At 41.8% G+C, this 19,905-nt stretch overlaps 1 protein-coding gene across 2 annotated transcripts in view; it reads right to left on the bottom strand.

Annotated features, from left to right (window-relative positions):
* Positions 1 to 6,671: 6,671 nt before the first annotated feature.
* The window catches only part of GAD1 (glutamate decarboxylase 1), a 40,312-nt gene continuing 27,078 nt past the window's right edge, over positions 6,672 to 19,905 (bottom strand). For both annotated transcript variants that reach the window (XM_044242310.1, XM_044242311.1), the window contains 7 exons: positions 18,978 to 19,094; positions 17,792 to 17,856; positions 13,899 to 13,977; positions 12,622 to 12,771; positions 10,235 to 10,342; positions 8,902 to 8,991; positions 6,672 to 8,127 (listed from right to left, as the gene is read on the bottom strand). In XM_044242310.1, the coding sequence (XP_044098245.1) occupies positions 7,954 to 8,127; positions 8,902 to 8,991; positions 10,235 to 10,342; positions 12,622 to 12,771; positions 13,899 to 13,977; positions 17,792 to 17,856; positions 18,978 to 19,094 (783 nt within the window). In that variant the 3' untranslated portion in view covers positions 6,672 to 7,953. The remainder of the gene's footprint in view (positions 8,128 to 8,901; positions 8,992 to 10,234; positions 10,343 to 12,621; positions 12,772 to 13,898; positions 13,978 to 17,791; positions 17,857 to 18,977; positions 19,095 to 19,905) is intronic.

The following is a 19,905-nucleotide window of genomic DNA, read 5'->3' as shown; positions in this document are numbered from 1 at the left end:
ATGAAATCCTTCAGTTAAATGACAAAGATGGAAAAGATAATAAAATGTAGCTATATGAGATGCAACTAAAACATAAGAATATGTAAATATTATAATTCAAAGAGGAAAATGCATATATTAGGCAAAGGCTAAAGAAATGTGGTATAGCTATATTAATAACAGACAAAATAGAAAAGGCAAAAAAAGTGGATCAACATATAATGATAAAAGTTATGAATGACCAGAAAAATATGACAATTATAAATTTGTTTATACCCAATAACAGCAAAAATTAAACTACAAGGGAAAATCAACAAATCCATCACATTTAGAATTGAGTGACAACAAAATATTGTGTGTCAAAACTTGTGGTATATTGCTAAAGGGATGGATGCTTGAGGGAACTATCTATCCTTAGATACTTCATTAGAAAAGAAGAAATGCTCAAAATTAATGACCAAAGCATAGAATTTGAGAATTTAGAAAAAGTTACAACAGATAAGACTTAAAAAAAAAGTAGAGGAAAGGAAATCATAAACACAGAAGCAGAAATTAATGAGGTAAAAGCAATCATACAATAGAGAGTGTTGACCAAGACATTCTCTGAACAGTTTAATGAAACTGACAAGCCCCTGCTGATATTAACCAATTAAAAAAAAAAAAAAAGCAGAAAGCCTGGCTGGCCCAGTTGGAAAAGCATGTGACTCTTGATCTTGAGGTTGTGAGTTCAAGCCCCATGTTGACTTTAGCAATTACTTACAAATAAAATCTTAAAAAAAAAAAAGAGCAGACACAAATTACCTTATAAGGATGAAAGTGAATACTTTAAATATGAATGCAACAGATTAAAAAAAGAAGAGGTTATTATGGACACATTTATGCCAATAAATCTGAAAACTTAAAAATATGCAAAAATTCCTGAAAATTGTAACTTGCAAAAATGGACTCAAAAAGATAGGGAGGTCATTTCTAGGTGGCACAGGACAGAGTGGCCAATGGCCTACAGAGCAACATGTCTAGGTTTTAACATGACAGCTGAGACACATTCCTCACCCATGATTCTCCATCTGTGAGGAGGACACACTGCAGTGGTAGGAAACAGAAAGAGAATGTGAAAGACTACTATGAGAAATGGATGGAAGAGCAGGCTCAGAGCCTGATCAACAAAATGAGTCCTGCTTTTCAATAAGGAAATCTACCTCCTTCTCCATTTGCTGTTTCTCCTTCTGCAGGGACAATGATCCTACCACCCCCAGTCTTCTGGGTCCTCCTCACCCCGGTATGACGCCAGCACCCTATATGGGGACCCTCCCATGATGCCTATGATGGGTCCTCCTCCTCCTGGGGTGATGCCAGTGGGACCTGCTCCTGGAATGAGGCTGCCTACAGGAGGCCGCATGTCAGTGATAAAACCTCCCACCTGTAGCCTTATGGTGTCCACTTAAGTAGTGGGACCAAAAAAAAAAAAGTAATTTTCATTTGTATTGTGAAATGTGGAAATAAAATGCCAAATCATTTCATTAAAAAAAAAGCAAAGGCACGGAAAACAAATTGTTCACGAGTAATACATGAATTAAATATTTCTTTATTGCAGAAACTTAGCAAACTAGGAATAAAAAGAAATTTCTTTACCCCAGTAAAGGGCATCTATGAAAAAACCTAAAGGAAACGTAACACTGAATGATGACTTGTGCAACCATTCCCTCTAATATCAGGATTAAGGCCAGGGTGCCTGCTACCAGCACTTCCTTTCTGCATTGAACTGCATATCTTGACCAGTGCAGCATATCAAGAAAAAGGGGTGGGGGAAGGTAGAAGAATCAAAAAAGAATAAACAAAGCTGTCATTATCTATAGATGGTATATTTCCCTATTTGGAAAATACTAGAGAACCAAAATCATTTGAGTTTTAGCAAGCTGTCTGGATACAAAAATCATCACCCTAAAGACAATTACATTTGCATACCTCAGCAACAGTCAGTTAGAAAATGGAATTAAAAAAAAAAAGATTTATTTATTTTAGAAAGAGAGCAAACATGCATGAGCAGGAGAGGGACACAGGGGAGGGAGAGAAAGAGAATATAAAGCAGATTCTGCTGAGTGTGGGGCGTGACATGGGGCTCAGTCTCACAACCTTGAAATCATTGCCTGAGCCCAAACCAAGAGTTGGATGCCTAACTAACTGAGTTACCTGGGTGCCCCTGGAAAATGTAGTTTTTAAAAGATGCCATTTTTGAGTGAAATAGATCAAGGGGGTTAAGAATACACTTATCATGATGAGCACTGAGTAACATATAGAATTATTGAACCATATATTGTATACCTGAAACTAGTAAAATACCATATGTTAATTATACTTCAATTTAAAAAAATGCCATTTCAAATAACAATATAGAGCACCTAGGAATAAAACTATCAAAAATTGTGCATATCCATTGTAAAACTTTATTGAAAGACATTGAAGATGACCTAGTTAAATGGAGATATGTACTATAATTATGATTACTTACATTCAATATTGAAAATATACTGATTTTCTTCAAACCAACCCACAGATTCAATAAAATTCCAGTAGGATTTTTTTTTGTGGAACTTGATATATTGATTCTAAAATTATATGAAAATTTATATGGAAGAGTCAAGAGCTAATAATAGCTCTCACTCTTGAAGGAGAACCAAATATAAAAAAAAAAATCAATTCAAGACAGATAGAGACTTAAATGTGAAAGGAATAAAACCATAAACCTTAGAAGACAATATATATATGAAAATATCTTTATGACTTTAGGATAGGGAAGAATTTCTTAAGACACACAAAAAAGTAGAAAATATAATGATAAATACTAATATGTTTCACTACATTAAATTTAAGAACTTACGTTTTCAAAAAAGCATTAATCAGATAAAAACTCAAGCTCCAAATTAGGAGAAGATATTTGCCAAACCTATAATCAAAAAGAATTAGTAATTGGAAAGTATAAAGAACTCCTAAATATCATAAGAAAAAGACAAACAACTCAATTGAAAATTGGACAAAGGGCATGATTTAGGCATTTCCTAGAAGAGAGAACACAAATGATTCATAAAAATGTGAAAAGATGCCTCATTTTTAATCAGGGTAAGACAAAACCACAATGAGATAGCATTTCATACTCACTAAACTGGCAAAATTATTAGACCAAGTGATGGTGAGGTTATGGAACAATGTGCCCCTGGTTAATGTGAAACCTGGTATAACCACTCTCCTTTACTCAGTGAAGTTCAACAACATGGCCCAGCCATTTCACTTCTGGCTATAAACCTTAGAAAAATATTTCTTACACGTGCACCTGCCAGCAAGTACAGAATGCTCATAGCGACACTGGTCCTAAAGATAGGAAACTAGAAAAAATCCATAAACCCACCCCTGATAAAATGGATAAACCAGCTGAAGTATATTTATGCAATGAAACAGCCATAAAAATGAATTCATCCTGGCTGGAATCATCATCAAAGGTAAATCTCAAAAACATGAGGCTACCACATAAGACTGTGACTGCAGGCTGTGGCAATGGGTTCAGTAGGCACGGCAATCTAGTCTATGCTCCATGTGCCAAGCTGTATACTCTGGTACAGGGATGCCTGTCCCTGAAGGGAGGGGGAGGGTCTTTTTAATTTTTTTAACTGCACAAAGACCTTCTACAGGTTAGCTCTGGTCCTACAAAATCATAAGGTTGAATAGAAAGAAAAACGACAGAAGTACATATATTCTGTATTATTATATTTCTATATAGTGTGAAACCAGGTAAAAGTAAACAACAATGCTTCATATATACGTGGTAAAGCTATATTAAAAAAAAAGAGTAATTAACACAACATTCAGAATAGTGATTACTTCTTGGGAAAGGGGAAGCATCCTGTTAGGAAGTGTTCATGATGGTTTGGACAGCTCTAAGGTACTGAGAATATTCTATTTCTTTGGCTGAGTAGTGGGTACTCAAGTATCATGTTGTCATTCTTTATCCTTTACATGCCTGTTTTTTAAAAAAATACCCTCCTTATATACTCCATGTCATGATTTTAAATAAAAGGGACTCCACCCAAGACTGCTGCCTGAGGAGAAGGGCTTCCAGTAAAAGTTAGGACAGGGTAGATTGCCAAGGGGCTCAGAGCTGAGGGTCTGAGTCCTAAGTGGTCGCAGGAGGAGAGACCCTGACGGCCTCATATACGACGAGGTGGGAGGGCATCTGTGGGATGCTTCAAAAGTGTTTCATGAAAAGGCAAATTAAAACTACAGCAAGATACCACTATTAGAATGAAAACATGCGCATATAAAAATTTGTATACAAAGGCTCATAGTAGTGTTATTTACAATAACCAAAAGATGGAAACAACCTCGATGTCCACTAGCTGATGAATGGGCAAATAAAACATAGTCTATCTCCAACTGGAATATTATTCAGCAATAAAGGGAATGAGGTTTTGATAAATGCTACAGCATGGATGAACCTTGAAAACATGCTCAGTGAAACAAACCAGTCACAAAAAAACACAGATCGTGCGATTTCTTTTATATGAAGTGTCTAGAAAACACAGATCTGTAGATAGAAAGTAGATGAGTGGTTTCCAGGGGGTAGAGGGAGCGTTTGTGTGGGAATGAAGAGAGACTGCTAATCGGTATAAGGTTACATTTTAGGATGAAGAAAATGTTCTATAATTTATTGTGGTAATGGATATACATCTCTGTGAATCTACTCCAGGCCAGGGAATTGTACATGTTAAATGGTGAATTATATGGTCATGTAAATTATATCTCGATATAACTATAACCAAAAAAAAAGAAAGGCTAAAGTTTTTAAAAAATTGAAAATACCAACAATCGGTGAGAATATGGAGCAACTGGAAAATGTGTACATTGCTGGTGAGAATGCAAAATAGTACAACCACCTGGGAAAACAGTATAGCAGCTTCTTGGAAAGTTAAACACACTCTGTGCTGTATGATTTAGCATTTCTATACCAAGGTATTTATCCAGGTTAAACGAAAACCTTTGTTCACACAACAAACATAGTTTGCATACAAACATTGTTTGCATACAAACATTTACATGACTTAATTTTACTTCCCCCAAAGGGCAAACAACCCAAATTTCCCTCTGTGACGAAATGGAGAAACACATTGGTATATCCATAGGAACGGAACACTATGTGATAAAAGGAACCAGCAACTGATGCAGACAATGGCCAGATGAACTTCAAATGCATTGTGTTAAGTGACACAAACCAGACTCAAAAGGCTGCACGTTACGTGATTCCATTTACACGGTAGGAAAGGCACAACTCTAGGGACAGAAAACAAACCAGAAGTAGCCAGGAATTAGGGACTGGGAAAGGTGCTGCATATAAGGGGACAGGGGGCCTTTATTGCTGTGCCGGACTGTTCTAGATCTTGACTGTGGTGGTGGTTACAGGACTGAATGGGTTTATCAAAACTCACAGAATACTGTATACAGTATATTATAAAGAGTGAATTATGTTGTATCTTGGACTTTACCTTGACAAAAGAAAAATCCCCACCCCACCCCCACTCCCAAATGGTCCCATGAGAAAAAAAATCTCATGGACCAGAGGCCCTCATGCTAGATGAGAATTTATCAGTTACCTGATCCTGTGCCTTTCTTACTTTAACCCCTCTGCTCCTAGGGGAAATGCAGTGGCTAGGGAGTAGAGATGAGCTGGAAGAGTAAAAAAGGAAGCTGACCTTGTCCCACCACGAGCCTCTCTCCCCTACCACTATAGGATTGCAGCCCCCTAAAATAGGAGTGCCAGACCCAGGGAAGGGAGAAACTCTGGTGTATGAAAATTTGAAGTCTTCCCTTATTACATTGACCTGGACATTTGAGTGCTAAAATGAAACTGTTCTTGTAACTGAGAGGCCAGAAATCTATAGGACTGACCTGAATTCAAACAAGGGCGTGGGTAGAATCATACCACAGAGACTGGAAGGAACAGGGGCAGAAAGAATCAAGTGACTTTATGAGCATCTCCCTGGGGCACCTGGTCTTACGACAAGTCATGCGTGCAATCAGTATGCTAATTACAAAGGACTCTTATCTAATCCCTCCATGTGCTCAATAAGAGAGCTCCTTGTATCCCAAATGAGTGAAATAGTATTATTATAGCTTAATAGAATGTAGAAAGTAGGACCTATTTCCTAATGATCCAGCACCAAGACATGTTTCCTGAAAAAGTGAACTGGGCCCACCGTACAAGCATGAGCAGCAGCAAGCACGAGTCTGTGATCTTAGAGGTATTCAGATACTACAGATGCCAAATGCTGTAAGATCCCCATTAGAAGGAATATTTGTCTGCCATGCACGTCACTGTAATCCCAGTGCCCAGAACAGTGCCTGTGACAGAGGAAGAAAACAGGTTTTGAATGGCTGCACGAATGGAAGGCCAAGATGCAAATAGGAAAATGAAAAACCGGGATGGCTTCTCTTTCTCTGGACTTGAGTTGCAAATTTTATTTAACTGCAGTCAGAATGATTTTACAGATCAGGGGTTTGGGCACCTATGATCGTGCATTGAGTCCCAGCTTAAGAATGGTAGTGACCATCAACCTAAAGGCAGCTAATGGAAAGGGGATTGGCTGGGTGGTGATCTATTATAGTCGCTGGAAAGTTCTGTGTCTGAAACACAAACTAAAAGAAAATTTTGCTCAAATTCTCCATGGAGAATATTTTTATTTATTTATATTCTTCTTGCATACTCTAAAACGCACAGTGTGAGTTCTTCTTTCCTCAGGAACAGTTGTGAGCCTGGTCAGTTCATTGGAGCTCTTAAGAAGGTCTTCGGAAACGTTGCCTTAGGTTTAAGCTAAGCGAGTCACAGAGATTGGTCATGAACTACTACAAAATTATAGGAGATCTAGTTACTATCTAACAGTTATTAGAAAAGCATTGAGAACACCAGACATATAGCCAGACAGAGAGCATAATAGAAGAGCAGATGTTATTGAAGTCATGGGATTTCCATATAGATGATTCTATGTACAGTATCAGAATTCTCTTACAGACAGCAAACTTATGCTTCGATCATTATTTGAAGAGCACTCTAATATAAATACAAGTCTCACTAATTTTAATCTTTTTTCTTTGGCTCACAAATACACGAAAATACCATAAACAGTTTCCTGAACTTACTGCATTGATATATAAATAAGATACATTACAAATGGGAAGAAAATACAAGACGTCTCTTTAGCATGGTAAATCTCTGAATATAAATAAGCAATTATCTCATTTACCTACAATTTAAACAGTTCATTGAAATCATTACATGTGTTCTTCCCCTACCCCCCAAAGGTCAGACAACAGAAATATACACAATCTACACAAATTAGTCCTTAAAAATACAACAACAGCACACCTGTAACAATGACTTGGCTATGATTTTCCCCAACCAGGATACTAATGGAGAGGGTGTGATTCTTGTCATCTACTGGTACTTTGTCTCATTCATCATCACCTCAGGTAGGAGAAACACTGATAACGAGGTCAACTCTCACCAACAGTATGTCCCTTGGTTCCTATGACACAACATCTTGAAAAACATCTTTCCTGGGATTCTTGGGCAAGCTGGTTTGCAGCATGTTTGGCCCATTGGTAACTGCTGAAGGGAAAGTTAATTCTCTGGGAGTGGGAGACATGCTGTGATCTGTCACAAGCCACACTCACGACACATACATATACATATATAGAGAGAGGTATATATAACTGTACATATATACTGTGTTCCTAATGGGCAACTTTTTAAAAAGAACAGTATTTCCTACGAACTCTAACAAGCTTAAGTAAGTTTTAAACAATATTTTTCGAGATATTATGTTTTTCCCCTCAGTGAAATAGCCTATGTGGTCTAGCCATTTACAAAGGTGGTTCTAGAGAGCCAGAAGGAAAGGGAATCCCCATAAACTCCTGTTCTGTGGAGGGCAGTTACAGATCCTGGCCCAGTCTTTCTATCTCCTCAATGAGGAAGTCAATATCAGACTGCGTTGCAGCTGGGTTCGAGATGACCATCCGGAAAAAGTTGGCCTTGTCCCCCTGAGGCTGGTAGCCAACCATGGTCGTGCCAGACTCCATCATCAGTGCTTTGATTTTGGGAGCAACCTTGTCACGGAAAAAAAACACAAAACAAAACTCAAGACTAGTATTAACACTGCTCTCTTTTAAACAATGCGACCCACTTCTTAGTTGAAAAAATAGAGCCATTTGCTTTTCACTATCCGTTTCTATATGGGCATAAAGGCAAACACTTTGTATCTGAGTCTCTTCAGTGGTTACTCTCCAATGACTGAGGCCACCCGATCATAAATTCCCTCAGAAACTACTGTGTGGCTGACTTTTGAAAGTCAGTCCTGGAACAATGATAAAATAGAAAAAAACAAAAAAATCTTATACGCTGCAACACAAATTAAGGCTTCTGAACAATCCAGAGCCCAGGATCCACCTGGCACATAGCCTATGGTCAATGAGTATTTGTTAGACGAATGAAATATTATAAAAATTCAATACAAATACCAACAACTACAAATACTATAATGGATGCAGAAATCAACAATGAGAATGAATCAGCATTAGAGTGGACTTGAACTTTATAAAAGACATTTTAATAGACAAAGTTTAATATGGAAGTTCCTAGAAATATGTATATCATTCAACTGCCCTGCATATAGCAACCTACGACAGGGCTGCGTCCTGCCCCCCCCCACCCTCTACAGAGGGACAATCCAGATTCAAAAAGAATGTAACAAGATGGCTTCCTAGCACCCCAAGTCTTTATTTTTGATTTCTTCCCCATTAGAAAGACACATTAAAGTATGGATGTTTTGACCAGTTAGAGAAATTGCATAGCGTTAGATGAGACAAGGAGAGATTCCGTACCCTGTGAAGTTTTTCCCGTCGTTCAGGGCTATCCGGAATGCCCCTGAGGCTTTGTGGAATATACCAGAAACAGACGTTTGTATGCTCAGGCTGCAGAAATTTTCACAAACAAACAAACCAGAAAATTATGAGTACTTGAAAGAAAGTTGTTCCCAAAGCTCTATGTACATTGGCAGAAGGCTCTCAGACCAAAGAAATTTTTTTTTTTCTAAAAAGGGCTTCAAGAGACACCTAATTGACTCAGTCAGTTAAGTGTCTGCTTAGGTCATGACCCCAGAGTCCTGGGATCTCCCTTTCCCTCTGTAGCTCCTCCCCCTGCTTGTGCTCTCTTCTTCTCTCTGTCAAATAAAGAAATAAAATCATTTAAAAATGTGGGGAGGGCTCCAAGTCCATCTTGAAGACAATGTTACTTCTATACCAGGGGGAACAATGCCTAGTTTATCCAGTCATATCTGGCCAGAGAATTGCTTCCTCTAACCAATTTTCTAGATGATGTAGGTGGTGTTACACGGTTAATGAGTGGACTTTATTTTACTGAACATGGGCTCCTATTCTTTTGGTCACTACTATACAACTCAGTTCATGACATGGGATGTACCCATAGCAAGCATTCAGTCAATACTAGTATGACAAGTACCTTATTGTGCGCAATGTACATACGAACTCAGGGCAGAAACAAAAAAAAAAATCTTTTTTTTTTTTTTTTAAATCTTTTTTTTAAGAGTGGGGGAGGGGAACGAGAGAGGGAGAGAGATAATGTTAAGCAGGCTCCATGCCCAGTGCATGAGCCCAAAGCAGGGCTCAAACTCACAATCCTGAGGTCATGACCTGAACGGAAATCAAGAATAGGATGCTTGGGGCACCTGGGTGGCTCAGTGGGTTGAGCCGCTGCCTTCGGCTCAGGTCATGATCTCAGGGTCCTGGGATCGAGTCCCGCATCGGGCTCTGTGCTCAGCGGGGAGCCTGCTTCCTCCTCTCTCTCTCTCTGCCTGCCTCTCTGCCTACTTGTGATCTCTCTCTGTCGAATAAATAAATAAAATCTTTAAAAAAAAAAAAATAGGATGCTTAACCAACTCAGGAGCGTGCCAGGTAAAATCCTCTTATCTACAAAGGGCTGGTCAAGAGTTGTGCCATTTTAGAAAAGGAAAAGGGCCGAAGTCTTCCCAGTGCTATCGAAAGAGAAGTTCCTAGATACAGAGGGAATTAAATGAAGAGTACATAAAAATAAAAATTCAGAAGCACCTTCTGGCAATGTGGGAAAATATGGCTTCAGGAACATCCCTCAGTAGATTTTCTGGAAATGCTATGCATCAAGTCCATGATGACAACTTACCTCCCCATCAAAAACCATCTCAAATTCTTCTCTGTTTTTAATCTTGTCATAGAGGTATTCAGCCAGTTCTAAGCATTTGTTGATCTGATTTTCAAATCCCACTGTGCCCTGGTTTGAAAAAGAAAAGTCATGTTGGTTAGCAATGGGTTGCATGCTCCTGGGATGAGCATTAGAGGAAGCTGTGCTGACCTTGTCTTTTGGAAATCCGCACAAGAGTATTCTTGGAGAGGGTTAGGAAGAACAACCTAATTAAATGAGTACAGTTTCTTCACGGCGTCACAAACAATAAAAGGAAGCATGTCTACTCTCTTTTGAAGACACTCCAGTCTCTGGGCACTTGGTCTCTCTAGGGCTCTTAGCTCCCTTCCAGTTACTCACAGCCTGGACCTGAAGCCTGTTGTTCATTTGCCTTAGGATAGCGGTACTCAAAAGTGTCGCTAGCTGTCCACAAGCTGTAACTGGTGCATACAAATACGAGAACAGAAATGGAGATTCAGCAGTAAGAAATTCTAATAGCATTTTGACAGTAATTTTATGTCTACTGACTCTAGTTTGAAAAATTGATGTCTAAGCTTTATACAGTTTTTTACTTCATTTTTTTCTACCAATTCATAATTTATTGTATTGGTCCATGGTAGGTTAAAAAACAATAACTGGTTCTTCATGGTGGAGCTGGTGAAATACTACTTTAGAACCCACCTTCCCTGGCCCTAACTCCTGGCTAAGCAGGTCCCTACTCCCTGGCAAGCTACCTTCCTCAGAACACAGTATCATCACTTTCTGGGGCCAGCGAGGCAGGCAGGTGGGGAAGCCACCGGTCTCAGTACATGCCCTAAGAGTGCAATAGCTCTAGCTCTTGGCAAACTGGTTGAGCACAAGTTTTAAAAGCCAGCAAGGGTGATTAATAACAGCAGCGTGGGGGCTGTCGAGTGGGTTGGTGTCAACAAGGCGAACAGATGTGCAAGGCTGGCCTGTGGATCGTCAGTAGGCCTGGGCAGGGCCCAGCACAGGTAAAGCATGAGCCTCCCCATGTAGTCACTGCTGAGTGTGACACCTTGGCCAGTCCACTTTCTATTTTTCTTATTTTTAAAGATTTTATTTATTTGTCAGACAGAGAGAGAGAGAGAGAAAGAGAGGAGTGTGCATGTGCACAAGCAGGGGGAGCAGGAGGAAGGGGAGAAGGAGAAGCAGACCCCCTGCTGAGCAAGGAGCCCGATTCCGGGGCTGGATCCCAGGACCCTGGGATCATGACTTGAGCGGAAGGCAGATGCTCAACCGACTGAGCCACCCAGGCATCCCTTGGTCAGTCCATTTTCCACATGAGAAAGAAGCCTGCCCTGGGATCCCACCTCAGCACTAATTCACTATGAGCCAAACTCCTGACAGATGGTTCAAGAGTTTATTTTTGGGCAAAATGAAGACGTAAATTACTGATGTAGGCCACGTGGGCATTATATTTCTAAAAGATAGGGCTCTTTCTTTTGTTAAAATTCATGGCTACTTATATGCTTAAAATACCTATGATTACTTTGTGGTAGAAATCAGACTATTTCTATATTAAGACAAAATGACTTAATGAAGGAAAAAACTAATAATCTATCAAATCCATCCTACAGAAAAACACTTGACTAGATGTCTTGCTGGAAAACTTTGTCGTTTTGGTATTAGTAGACACAATCTTAAGTGTGGAAATTATTAAAATTAATTTAATTTATAAAGCTATGAAATCAAATTGCCTTAGTTGATTACATACTTTTGAAACAAATAATTTAAATGGCAATCCTTTCCCTCACCCATATTTAGGGGGAAATTCTACTAGTTGTTGTTTTTTTTCTAGACACAGAAAATGCAACCCAAAAGGTTGATGAATGCAGACGCAGCATGACTTAGTCTAACAGTACGATTTCTCAGAATAAAGTATGCAGTTTTCCAGAATAGCATATAAAGTACAAATGATGGGAAAGCCATTATTTAAAAAGAACTAAAAATTGTCCCATATAGCCCATGATTCAAGGCCTCATAAAGAACTTCAGGGTTCTGCATAGAATAATGCAGCAATTTCTTCACATCTACACTAAATAGTTTCAGCATCCCTAAGGACAACAGAGAAAGGCCTCATCTTGGCAAAATTTTTAGTTGTTGTAAGAGAAAGTTACAAGGAAACTTCACGTTAATTCCAACAGAGAAGACTGAATGAAAAGAAGGGAGATTTTGATATAAGGCATAAAGTGATCTCGTTTGCAAACAAAGAACATACAGTTAACTCAATTACCTAGATATTGATTACACACATATTAAATTATCTGTGATATATCTTTGCCTCCCTTCTGCCTGCCAGCCTGTGCACACTGCATTTCTGTCCTACATCTGAATTCTCTCCTTCGTACCTTTGCTTTCCACATCAGCCAGAACTTAAAAATGTCCACGTGGCGGCCACACTGGATTGCCTTGTCCCCGGTGTCATAGGAGACATCATACTGCTTGTCTGGCTGGAAAAGGTAGCCGGCACACATCTGGTTGCATCCTTGGAGTATACCCTATCATGAAAATCAAGACAAGCTTGCATCTGTATTCGTAGGTCAGAGATGGGAATGGCTTTGAAACGGGGCTGGTAGGGGTAGGAGGGACTTGGGATCCCATATGCAACCTTTCTTCTAATGTCTTTATAAGGCCTTGCGTTTGTTCTGGTATCTTTCTCGAAAATCACCCTTGGAAAAACTTTTCCCCCTTCTCTCTGTCCCTCTTATTAGAAAATGATTTTTTTAGTCTCTGATGCTTATAAGAAGGGACCCACCGTCCCCTCTAGGGGACATTTAGAAATGTGTGGGGTGTTTCGGCTTGTTTCCAAGACTGGGACGTACTGTGGTGTTTGGTGGACAAGGGTTGGGATATGAATTCCCTGCAGTGGGTGGAACGGTCTCATGTTGTGAAGAATTTTCTTCCCCCAAGTGACCCCCTCCCCAAAGTCTAGTCTTTTCCAGGATCTCCTGTAATGTTAACGACATTATTAGGAATGTAGTAAAGAGCCTGGGCAGGTTCTGGTTCCTACAAGCTGGAGATCAACTTTTGGAATGCCTCAGTGTACCCACATTTTACTGGTGCAACAATGCTTTTGAAAGAAGGGTCCTATTATTAGACACTTCAAGAACTAACTTATTTCCAGATGCTTTTTAGTCAACATTCCTCGTTGTCCTAAGTTAACATTTGCAGATGTTGTTCTTGCCTAATTTACTTCAGCTCTTGGGACCTCAGATTCATGCAAAGAACTTGTGGTATGTTCCAGGGAGCACTTCTATTCACTAAGGTGAGAGGGGTTCGCCCACCCGATGGCTCTCACGTTTGCTCGTACAAACATGGAGGAATGGGCAATGAAATGATGCCCTTATAGTTTCCATCATTGACAGGGCCCTGAGCACTGAGCAGTGGGAAGGGCAATAGAGGGCAAAGCCAAGAGGAGGCACGCGCTGACTCTCATGGAGGCACAAGGGCAGGGAAGAACGGCCCTGTCGTTTCAACGGGGCTGGCAATCTTGTGTGTGTGTCAAGTACAGTTAAAAAACAAAACAACAAAACAAAACCCAAACCAAGCAAAACCACACTTTTCCCTTCTTGCGCCTCGTAAAGGACACCGAGGCTGCCAGCTCCTCTTTGGAGGCGGTACAGACCTTTTCCTTGACAAGAATGGCAGAGCACTGCAAGAGCACGCCCATCATCTTGTGAGGGTTCCAGGTGACTGAGTTGGCCCTGAAAGAAGCACATGATACACTCGGAGGATAAGGTGCAGGAGTCAGCAGGAGGCACCCGTCCTCTTGAGGAAAACGCCACCCACTGCAACTGCAGTGGTATGTGCTGCCGCTGCCTCCCCCCGCTCCTACCCCGGGTAGGCTAACCAAATAGCAAACTAATATTTTGTGGGCAGTCTCAGGGCCTTGTGTTGCTGACTGGCTCTTCTAAATAACTGCTGTTAAGAATAGCTCTCATTTATGAAGAGTGTTTATTGTATGTCCTACTATTCCAAGAGCTTTACTGAATCCTGGCTCTGACATTTGCCAGTTTGGGCAAGGAATCTAACTCCCCTGCGCCTCAGTGTTCCCATCGGTGAAATGGGGACAATAGTGTCTACTTCCCAGAGGTTAACGAAGGATAAATGAGTAGATATACACGAAAGGCTCACAGGTATTCCTGGAATATCTAATTCTCACAACAACGCTCTGATGTAGGGACTCTCACTCCCTCTCTTTTACATGGAGAAACTGAGGCATGAAAGGGTTAAATGCGTCACCCAAAGTCAAACAGCTGGGCCGAGTGCCTGAGCCAAGAGGAGAGTCAAGTCCAGGACCAGACTACAGAGCTGGTGCTCCTAACCCTTCCGCCAGCCTGCCTCCCTCTAGGCAACAGACCCTGGCTTCCCTCTGCCTTCCTGTTCTTATTAATAAAATGGGCTGGCGATGCTGCCCTACCTGCTTATGAGGTAGTGTGAAGAGGGACCCCTAAACGCAGGGCTCATTTGGATAACTCTAGATTTTGACTCCTTAGCAACATAATTTATGAGACAAATGAACACAATGTTGCCAGTGTAGGCTGCCATGATGGCTGAACAAGCATGGTTTCCTAGCAACCATATCAGTCGTTCAGACACAATGACGGGTTAAGCAGCACACGGCTGAGCCATCACAGAGACCACTGAGTCGAGTGCCGGAGGACTGAAATGGGGTAATCTTCAGTGGTTTACAGACTCCTTCCCAACAGCCTGGCCCAGCACTGGGCTCTGCACTTTCATACCCGAGAAGGAGGCTTTCCCCAGACCCAGAAACTGGCTCTGAATTATACTGCCTCTGTTCTCCCTAGAGCTAAATCCTTGCTGTGAATGTTGAACCTCTTCATCTTGCTGAGGTCTGTTAGATGGAGAATAATTTAGTGTCTAGGTGGTGATAGGGTGAGTACTGTGTTTCAAGGAGAAGTAAGTCTTGAAGTACTTTTCCCCTTTGGACACAGTACAATAACCTTTGTGAAAGAGACTCATGAGGAACTCTTAAAAAGGTGACTAAATGTTTGGTCATCAGTGTCAGGCCATCTTTAAAAGGTAGTGGATTTAATCCATTTTCTCATAGCTATCATTCACTGAGTCATTAAGAAACTTTATTTAGATCTCATAAAATGTCTTAAATGGTTTTTTGAATGCCTTAGAGGTCTGAAGTGAAGGGTTCTTTGCTGTTCCAAAGGTAAATTAACAAGACATGATATGGATTCAGTTTCTTTTAGAAGACATATGTGCTTTAAAATGTTAGAAAAATATGTGCAAAATATTTTAGGTTTTCCTGGATTCAAAGGCGGAAGATGGAAATTGACTGATAAATATAAAGTACAGTTGGATTGGTTCATCTACATTTAGAATATTATTCTCTAAGTCATAGGGTCATGTAATTATGCTTCCAAGAGTCAGTCCCACTCAAGTCAGTCCCATTCACCTTGATACTAGCCTTTTAGAACTGAACCAGAAGGGTAGAGGCACAGTAGAGACAGCTGAAACTCAAGCCAGAGTCCTCATTGTGAGAGAAGCTGCTGTGTAGTTTTCCCCTCTCCCCATTCACCTCTCCACTTCAGTTTGCTCTCACCTCTTTCTACTTTGCTCCAACCACACTGGCCTCTTCGATGGTCTTCCAACTTGCCAAGAACAGACTTACCCCAGGGCCTTCATACTTGCCCTTCCACCATCTGGAATACTCTTTTAAGTATCCTCGCTTCCTGTCCCCCTTTATCCCTATATCCATTGAAATGTCACATTCTCAGGAAGGTCTCTGACCCGGCGCCTGTGTGGCTCAGTCTGGTGAGCAACTGCATTCGGCTCAGGTGGTGATCCCAGAGTCCCAGGATCGAGTCCCACGCAGGGGCTCCCTGCTCAATGGGGAGACTGTTTCTCCCTCTGACCATCCCTGTGTCATGCTCTCTCTCTCTCTGTCTCTCTCAAATAAATATATAGAATCTTAAGAAAAAAAAAAAAGGCCTCTGACTACCCCATCTCCAATGGCATGCCTTTGTCTTCACGGTTACCCAACCCTGCTTCATTTTTCTTTACTACGAGACAGACTAAATATCTCCTTATTTATGAACATCTAGCTCACTGGACAATAAGCTTCAGGAAGGTAAATCTCCCAGTTGATAATACCTACTAGATCCAGACTTATTTTTCCTACGTGTACCAGATACCCATTTTTTAAGAAAAGTGCCACAGATGGCTGGACTGAAGGTGGGTGACCGAGTATTCACATCACACCTGCCTGGTTCATGACAGGTGCTCAGTAAATATTTGCTGAATGAATACATAAATTGAGGTGAGTTTGGTTCAAATTGTTGGAGTCAGGTTAAGATCATGTTTTGCTCATGACTACACTGTCTCAGATTAGAAGCTTCTGTTCCTGGGGCGCCTGGGTGGCTCAGTGAGTTAAGCCGCTGCCTTCAGCTCAGGTCATGATCTCAGGGTCCTGGGATCGAGTCCCACATCGGGCTCTCTGCTCAGCAGGGGGCCTGCTTTCCTTCCTCTCTCTGCCTGCCTCTCTGCCTACTTGTCCTACTTGTGATTTCTCTCTGTCAAATAAATAAATAAAATCTTTAAAAAAAAAAAAAAAAAAGAAGCTTCTGTTCCTGACACAAAACGTGCCAAGTTAGCAAGTGAACACAAGAAATGGTTCTAATTCTAGCTGGCAGGGTAAGGGGCCTGGTTCTCCTAGGCCGAGGGGGGATGTCCTGGCAACAATGAGTGAATTGGGAAAAGGCCTGATGAGCTTTGATGCCTCAGTGCTCCTCTGGGTAATCATCTTTGCCTCTTCATCCACTGTAGGTGACAGGAGAGGGGACCGCCATCTGCAATGGGTGCAAGATCCAAACATGCCAAAGGCTTTGACCACCAACCAAGTAAACTCAGTGACTGAGAAGAACAGGGAACAAGGTGGTAGGGCAGGGGGTCAGTTTGAGAGCCTGCGCAGAAATGGCTCAGTTCCTGGGGAAGAAAAAAAAAAAAGTAGGACCCCTTTCCCCCACCACTGAACTTCAACGGTGAGCCAGAAAATAAGTTAGTTAGTTCAACCAATCAACTGAGTTAGATCAAAGAAATTAGTTAGAACTACTCCATTCTCAGCAGTAAATTTAATGACAGAGAAGAGCATACTGAATCCAAGCCCCTTTCTGTGCTCTTGGCAAATACCCTCCTTTAACCTTGAGATCTCTGCACAGCTTACATTCTCTTCTTGACCAGCCGACCAAGCAGCAATCACGTCTGTCATTGTGTTCACCACGTTGTGTTGTTACCGTTCACTTGTCTTTTCTCTCTTTCTCAATGGTGAACTCACTAAGGACTCATCTGACTGGGAATCATTTTTGATTTCCCAGTGCCTAGCATTCGGTAATTCCTCAGTAACTGCCTACCAAACAGGTGGATGTAGTCCGATGGATGTAAGACCCTGGGACTCAGGGAGGGACCTTCCATGGATGGGGTGGCACAGCCTGGGTGGCCGCGGATGAAAGGCCTGGACGGAGGGCGGCCCTGAGCTCAGGCCCTTACCTTTCTATGCCGCTGAGTTTGTGGCGGTGCTTCCTGGACATGAGCAGCCCGCCGCCCCAGGCAGCCTGTGAGGACAGAGACAGGAGGGGGAGGGGGACAGTGACATTGAAGAATCGCAAACCACTCACTCCACACGGCTAATCAACTATGAGAGAGAACGTAAATGGTGACAAGCATGAGTTTGTTTGACAAAAGGAACCTACATTGATTGTACAGCCAGTGGCCATTGTAATTATCATTTGTCTCTTCTTCAAAACTCCTTCCAGGTTAACCTCACAGGGGCTGTGTGAATGATTTAGGTAAATTGGGTCTGAGCCTCTGGTGCTGAGACCCCAAGGCCAGAGTCCTGTGTTAAGGGAGCCACCATGGCTCTGGAAATGACCCAACAGACTGGAGCCTACCATCTGATTCTCCCTGGGGTAGAGTTCTAAGGGCTCCTGGAAACAACTTGGAAAACAACAGCTCTGTCGGGTTTGGAGGTCCCCCAACAGGGAGACATTTTGGTGGGTACCTTGATGCCTGTTTACAGAACAGCTTGGGACATCACATGACACAACAGCCTTTGTTGGTCATGGGCTCAACAGTTGGGCACATTACCCACCTGACCGGTTGTGAGAACTTATATCCATAAGAGAATGGAGAGAAAAAGGAGAAAATACACCCAATCTCCCATGTGGAAAATGTACCATTTATGTTCCTGGGAAATTTGGGGACTAAATCTCTCCGTTGATAACCCCTTCTTTATAGGGTCCATTTTTCGTACATGTACCAGATGCACGGGTTTTTTGAAAATTGTCATAGATGGCTGGATGGAAAGCAGGCAGCTGAGTGTCTAGATTCATGGCTACTCTCCACACATTGGAGCATATACATTTTTCCCTCTGAAGCCAGCTATACTCCCCACTGTAACCAATTGTCTAGACAAAAGCTTCCTGGAAGGGTGAGGAGGACCGAACTCACACGAGGACCACAGAAGACACTGGCAGGCGAGGGATGAGTCCTAGAAGATGTCCAGGCCTGTAGTGTGTGCCGTCATGAATGGTGGGCTGGAGGCCACAGGAGGGCGAGCTGACCGGGATGGGGACAGAGGGCCGGCTGGGGCGTGGGGAGGAGCTGGCAGCAAATGGTAAAGCAGAGTGTTTCCACCCCCCAACACGCTGGCCGCTCTGTGAGTTACAGCACTTACGTCGACGTGGAGCCATAGGTTGTATTTCTCACATATATCCGCAATCTCCTGTATGGGGTCAAAAGCTCCGTACACTGTCGTGCCGGCAGTTGCGTTGACATAAAGAGGAATAAACCCCTACAAGGGAAAAGAGATGGGCAGATGAGACTTTCCATCCTCCCCGTCACATGCAGTAGAACTGCAGGAGCCTTCCTCTGTACCAGAGATCAGTGGCTGTACCGTCAGGTACGATATCTGGGAGAATTCTTTGTTGGTCCATCGGCTCATTCATTCAACAAATACGTTTTCGAGTGACATTTACGTGCCAGGCCCTATTCCAGAGCTGTGGAGGAACACAGCAGTGACTTCTGTCCTCATGGAGTTAACATCCTCGTGGGGAGTGACAGACAACAAACAAAATTCAAGAAGCAAAATACACAGTATGTTCTATGGTGGTAAGTTCTATAGCAAGCAGGAAAGAGGGATCCGAAGTGTGTGGAGTGATGGGCGGGGAGCTCTGAACATTGTCCAGGTACGATACATTTTAGAAGCTGTGTTACTCTAAGTGTATTGGTGTAACAATGATCCTGAAGCATTGTTTGCTTATTTAAAATATGATGGAAGCTGGAACGTTCACGAATAGTGAACACAGTAAAATGTTCATGTGAAGAAGAAACACATGAGTAAGTAGAGTAATAGGGCGAAGACAGGCTTGGGGGAATCTAGGAGTCCTAGGCTTTTTTTCAAGTTCAGTTCCTCCCAAGCCCCTTGTTCAGTCCTAGTGACATTTCCATCCATCTCCTCTACTGACCAGCAAACAGTTAAGCTAGAGAATGAGGTTTGAGGATGTAACCAAAACAATGAGTTGGTAAATGCCGGATAGCTACCTGGGACTACCTCGTGGATACATCTCATCTGTGAGGTTGTTTTGTTTTGTTTAATAGAATTT

The sequence above is a fragment of the Neovison vison genome, chromosome 3, assembly GCF_020171115.1.
Source record: "Neovison vison isolate M4711 chromosome 3, ASM_NN_V1, whole genome shotgun sequence".
NCBI lineage: Eukaryota > Metazoa > Chordata > Mammalia > Carnivora > Mustelidae > Neogale > Neogale vison.
This window is presented reverse-complemented; position numbering and strand designations above follow the sequence as displayed.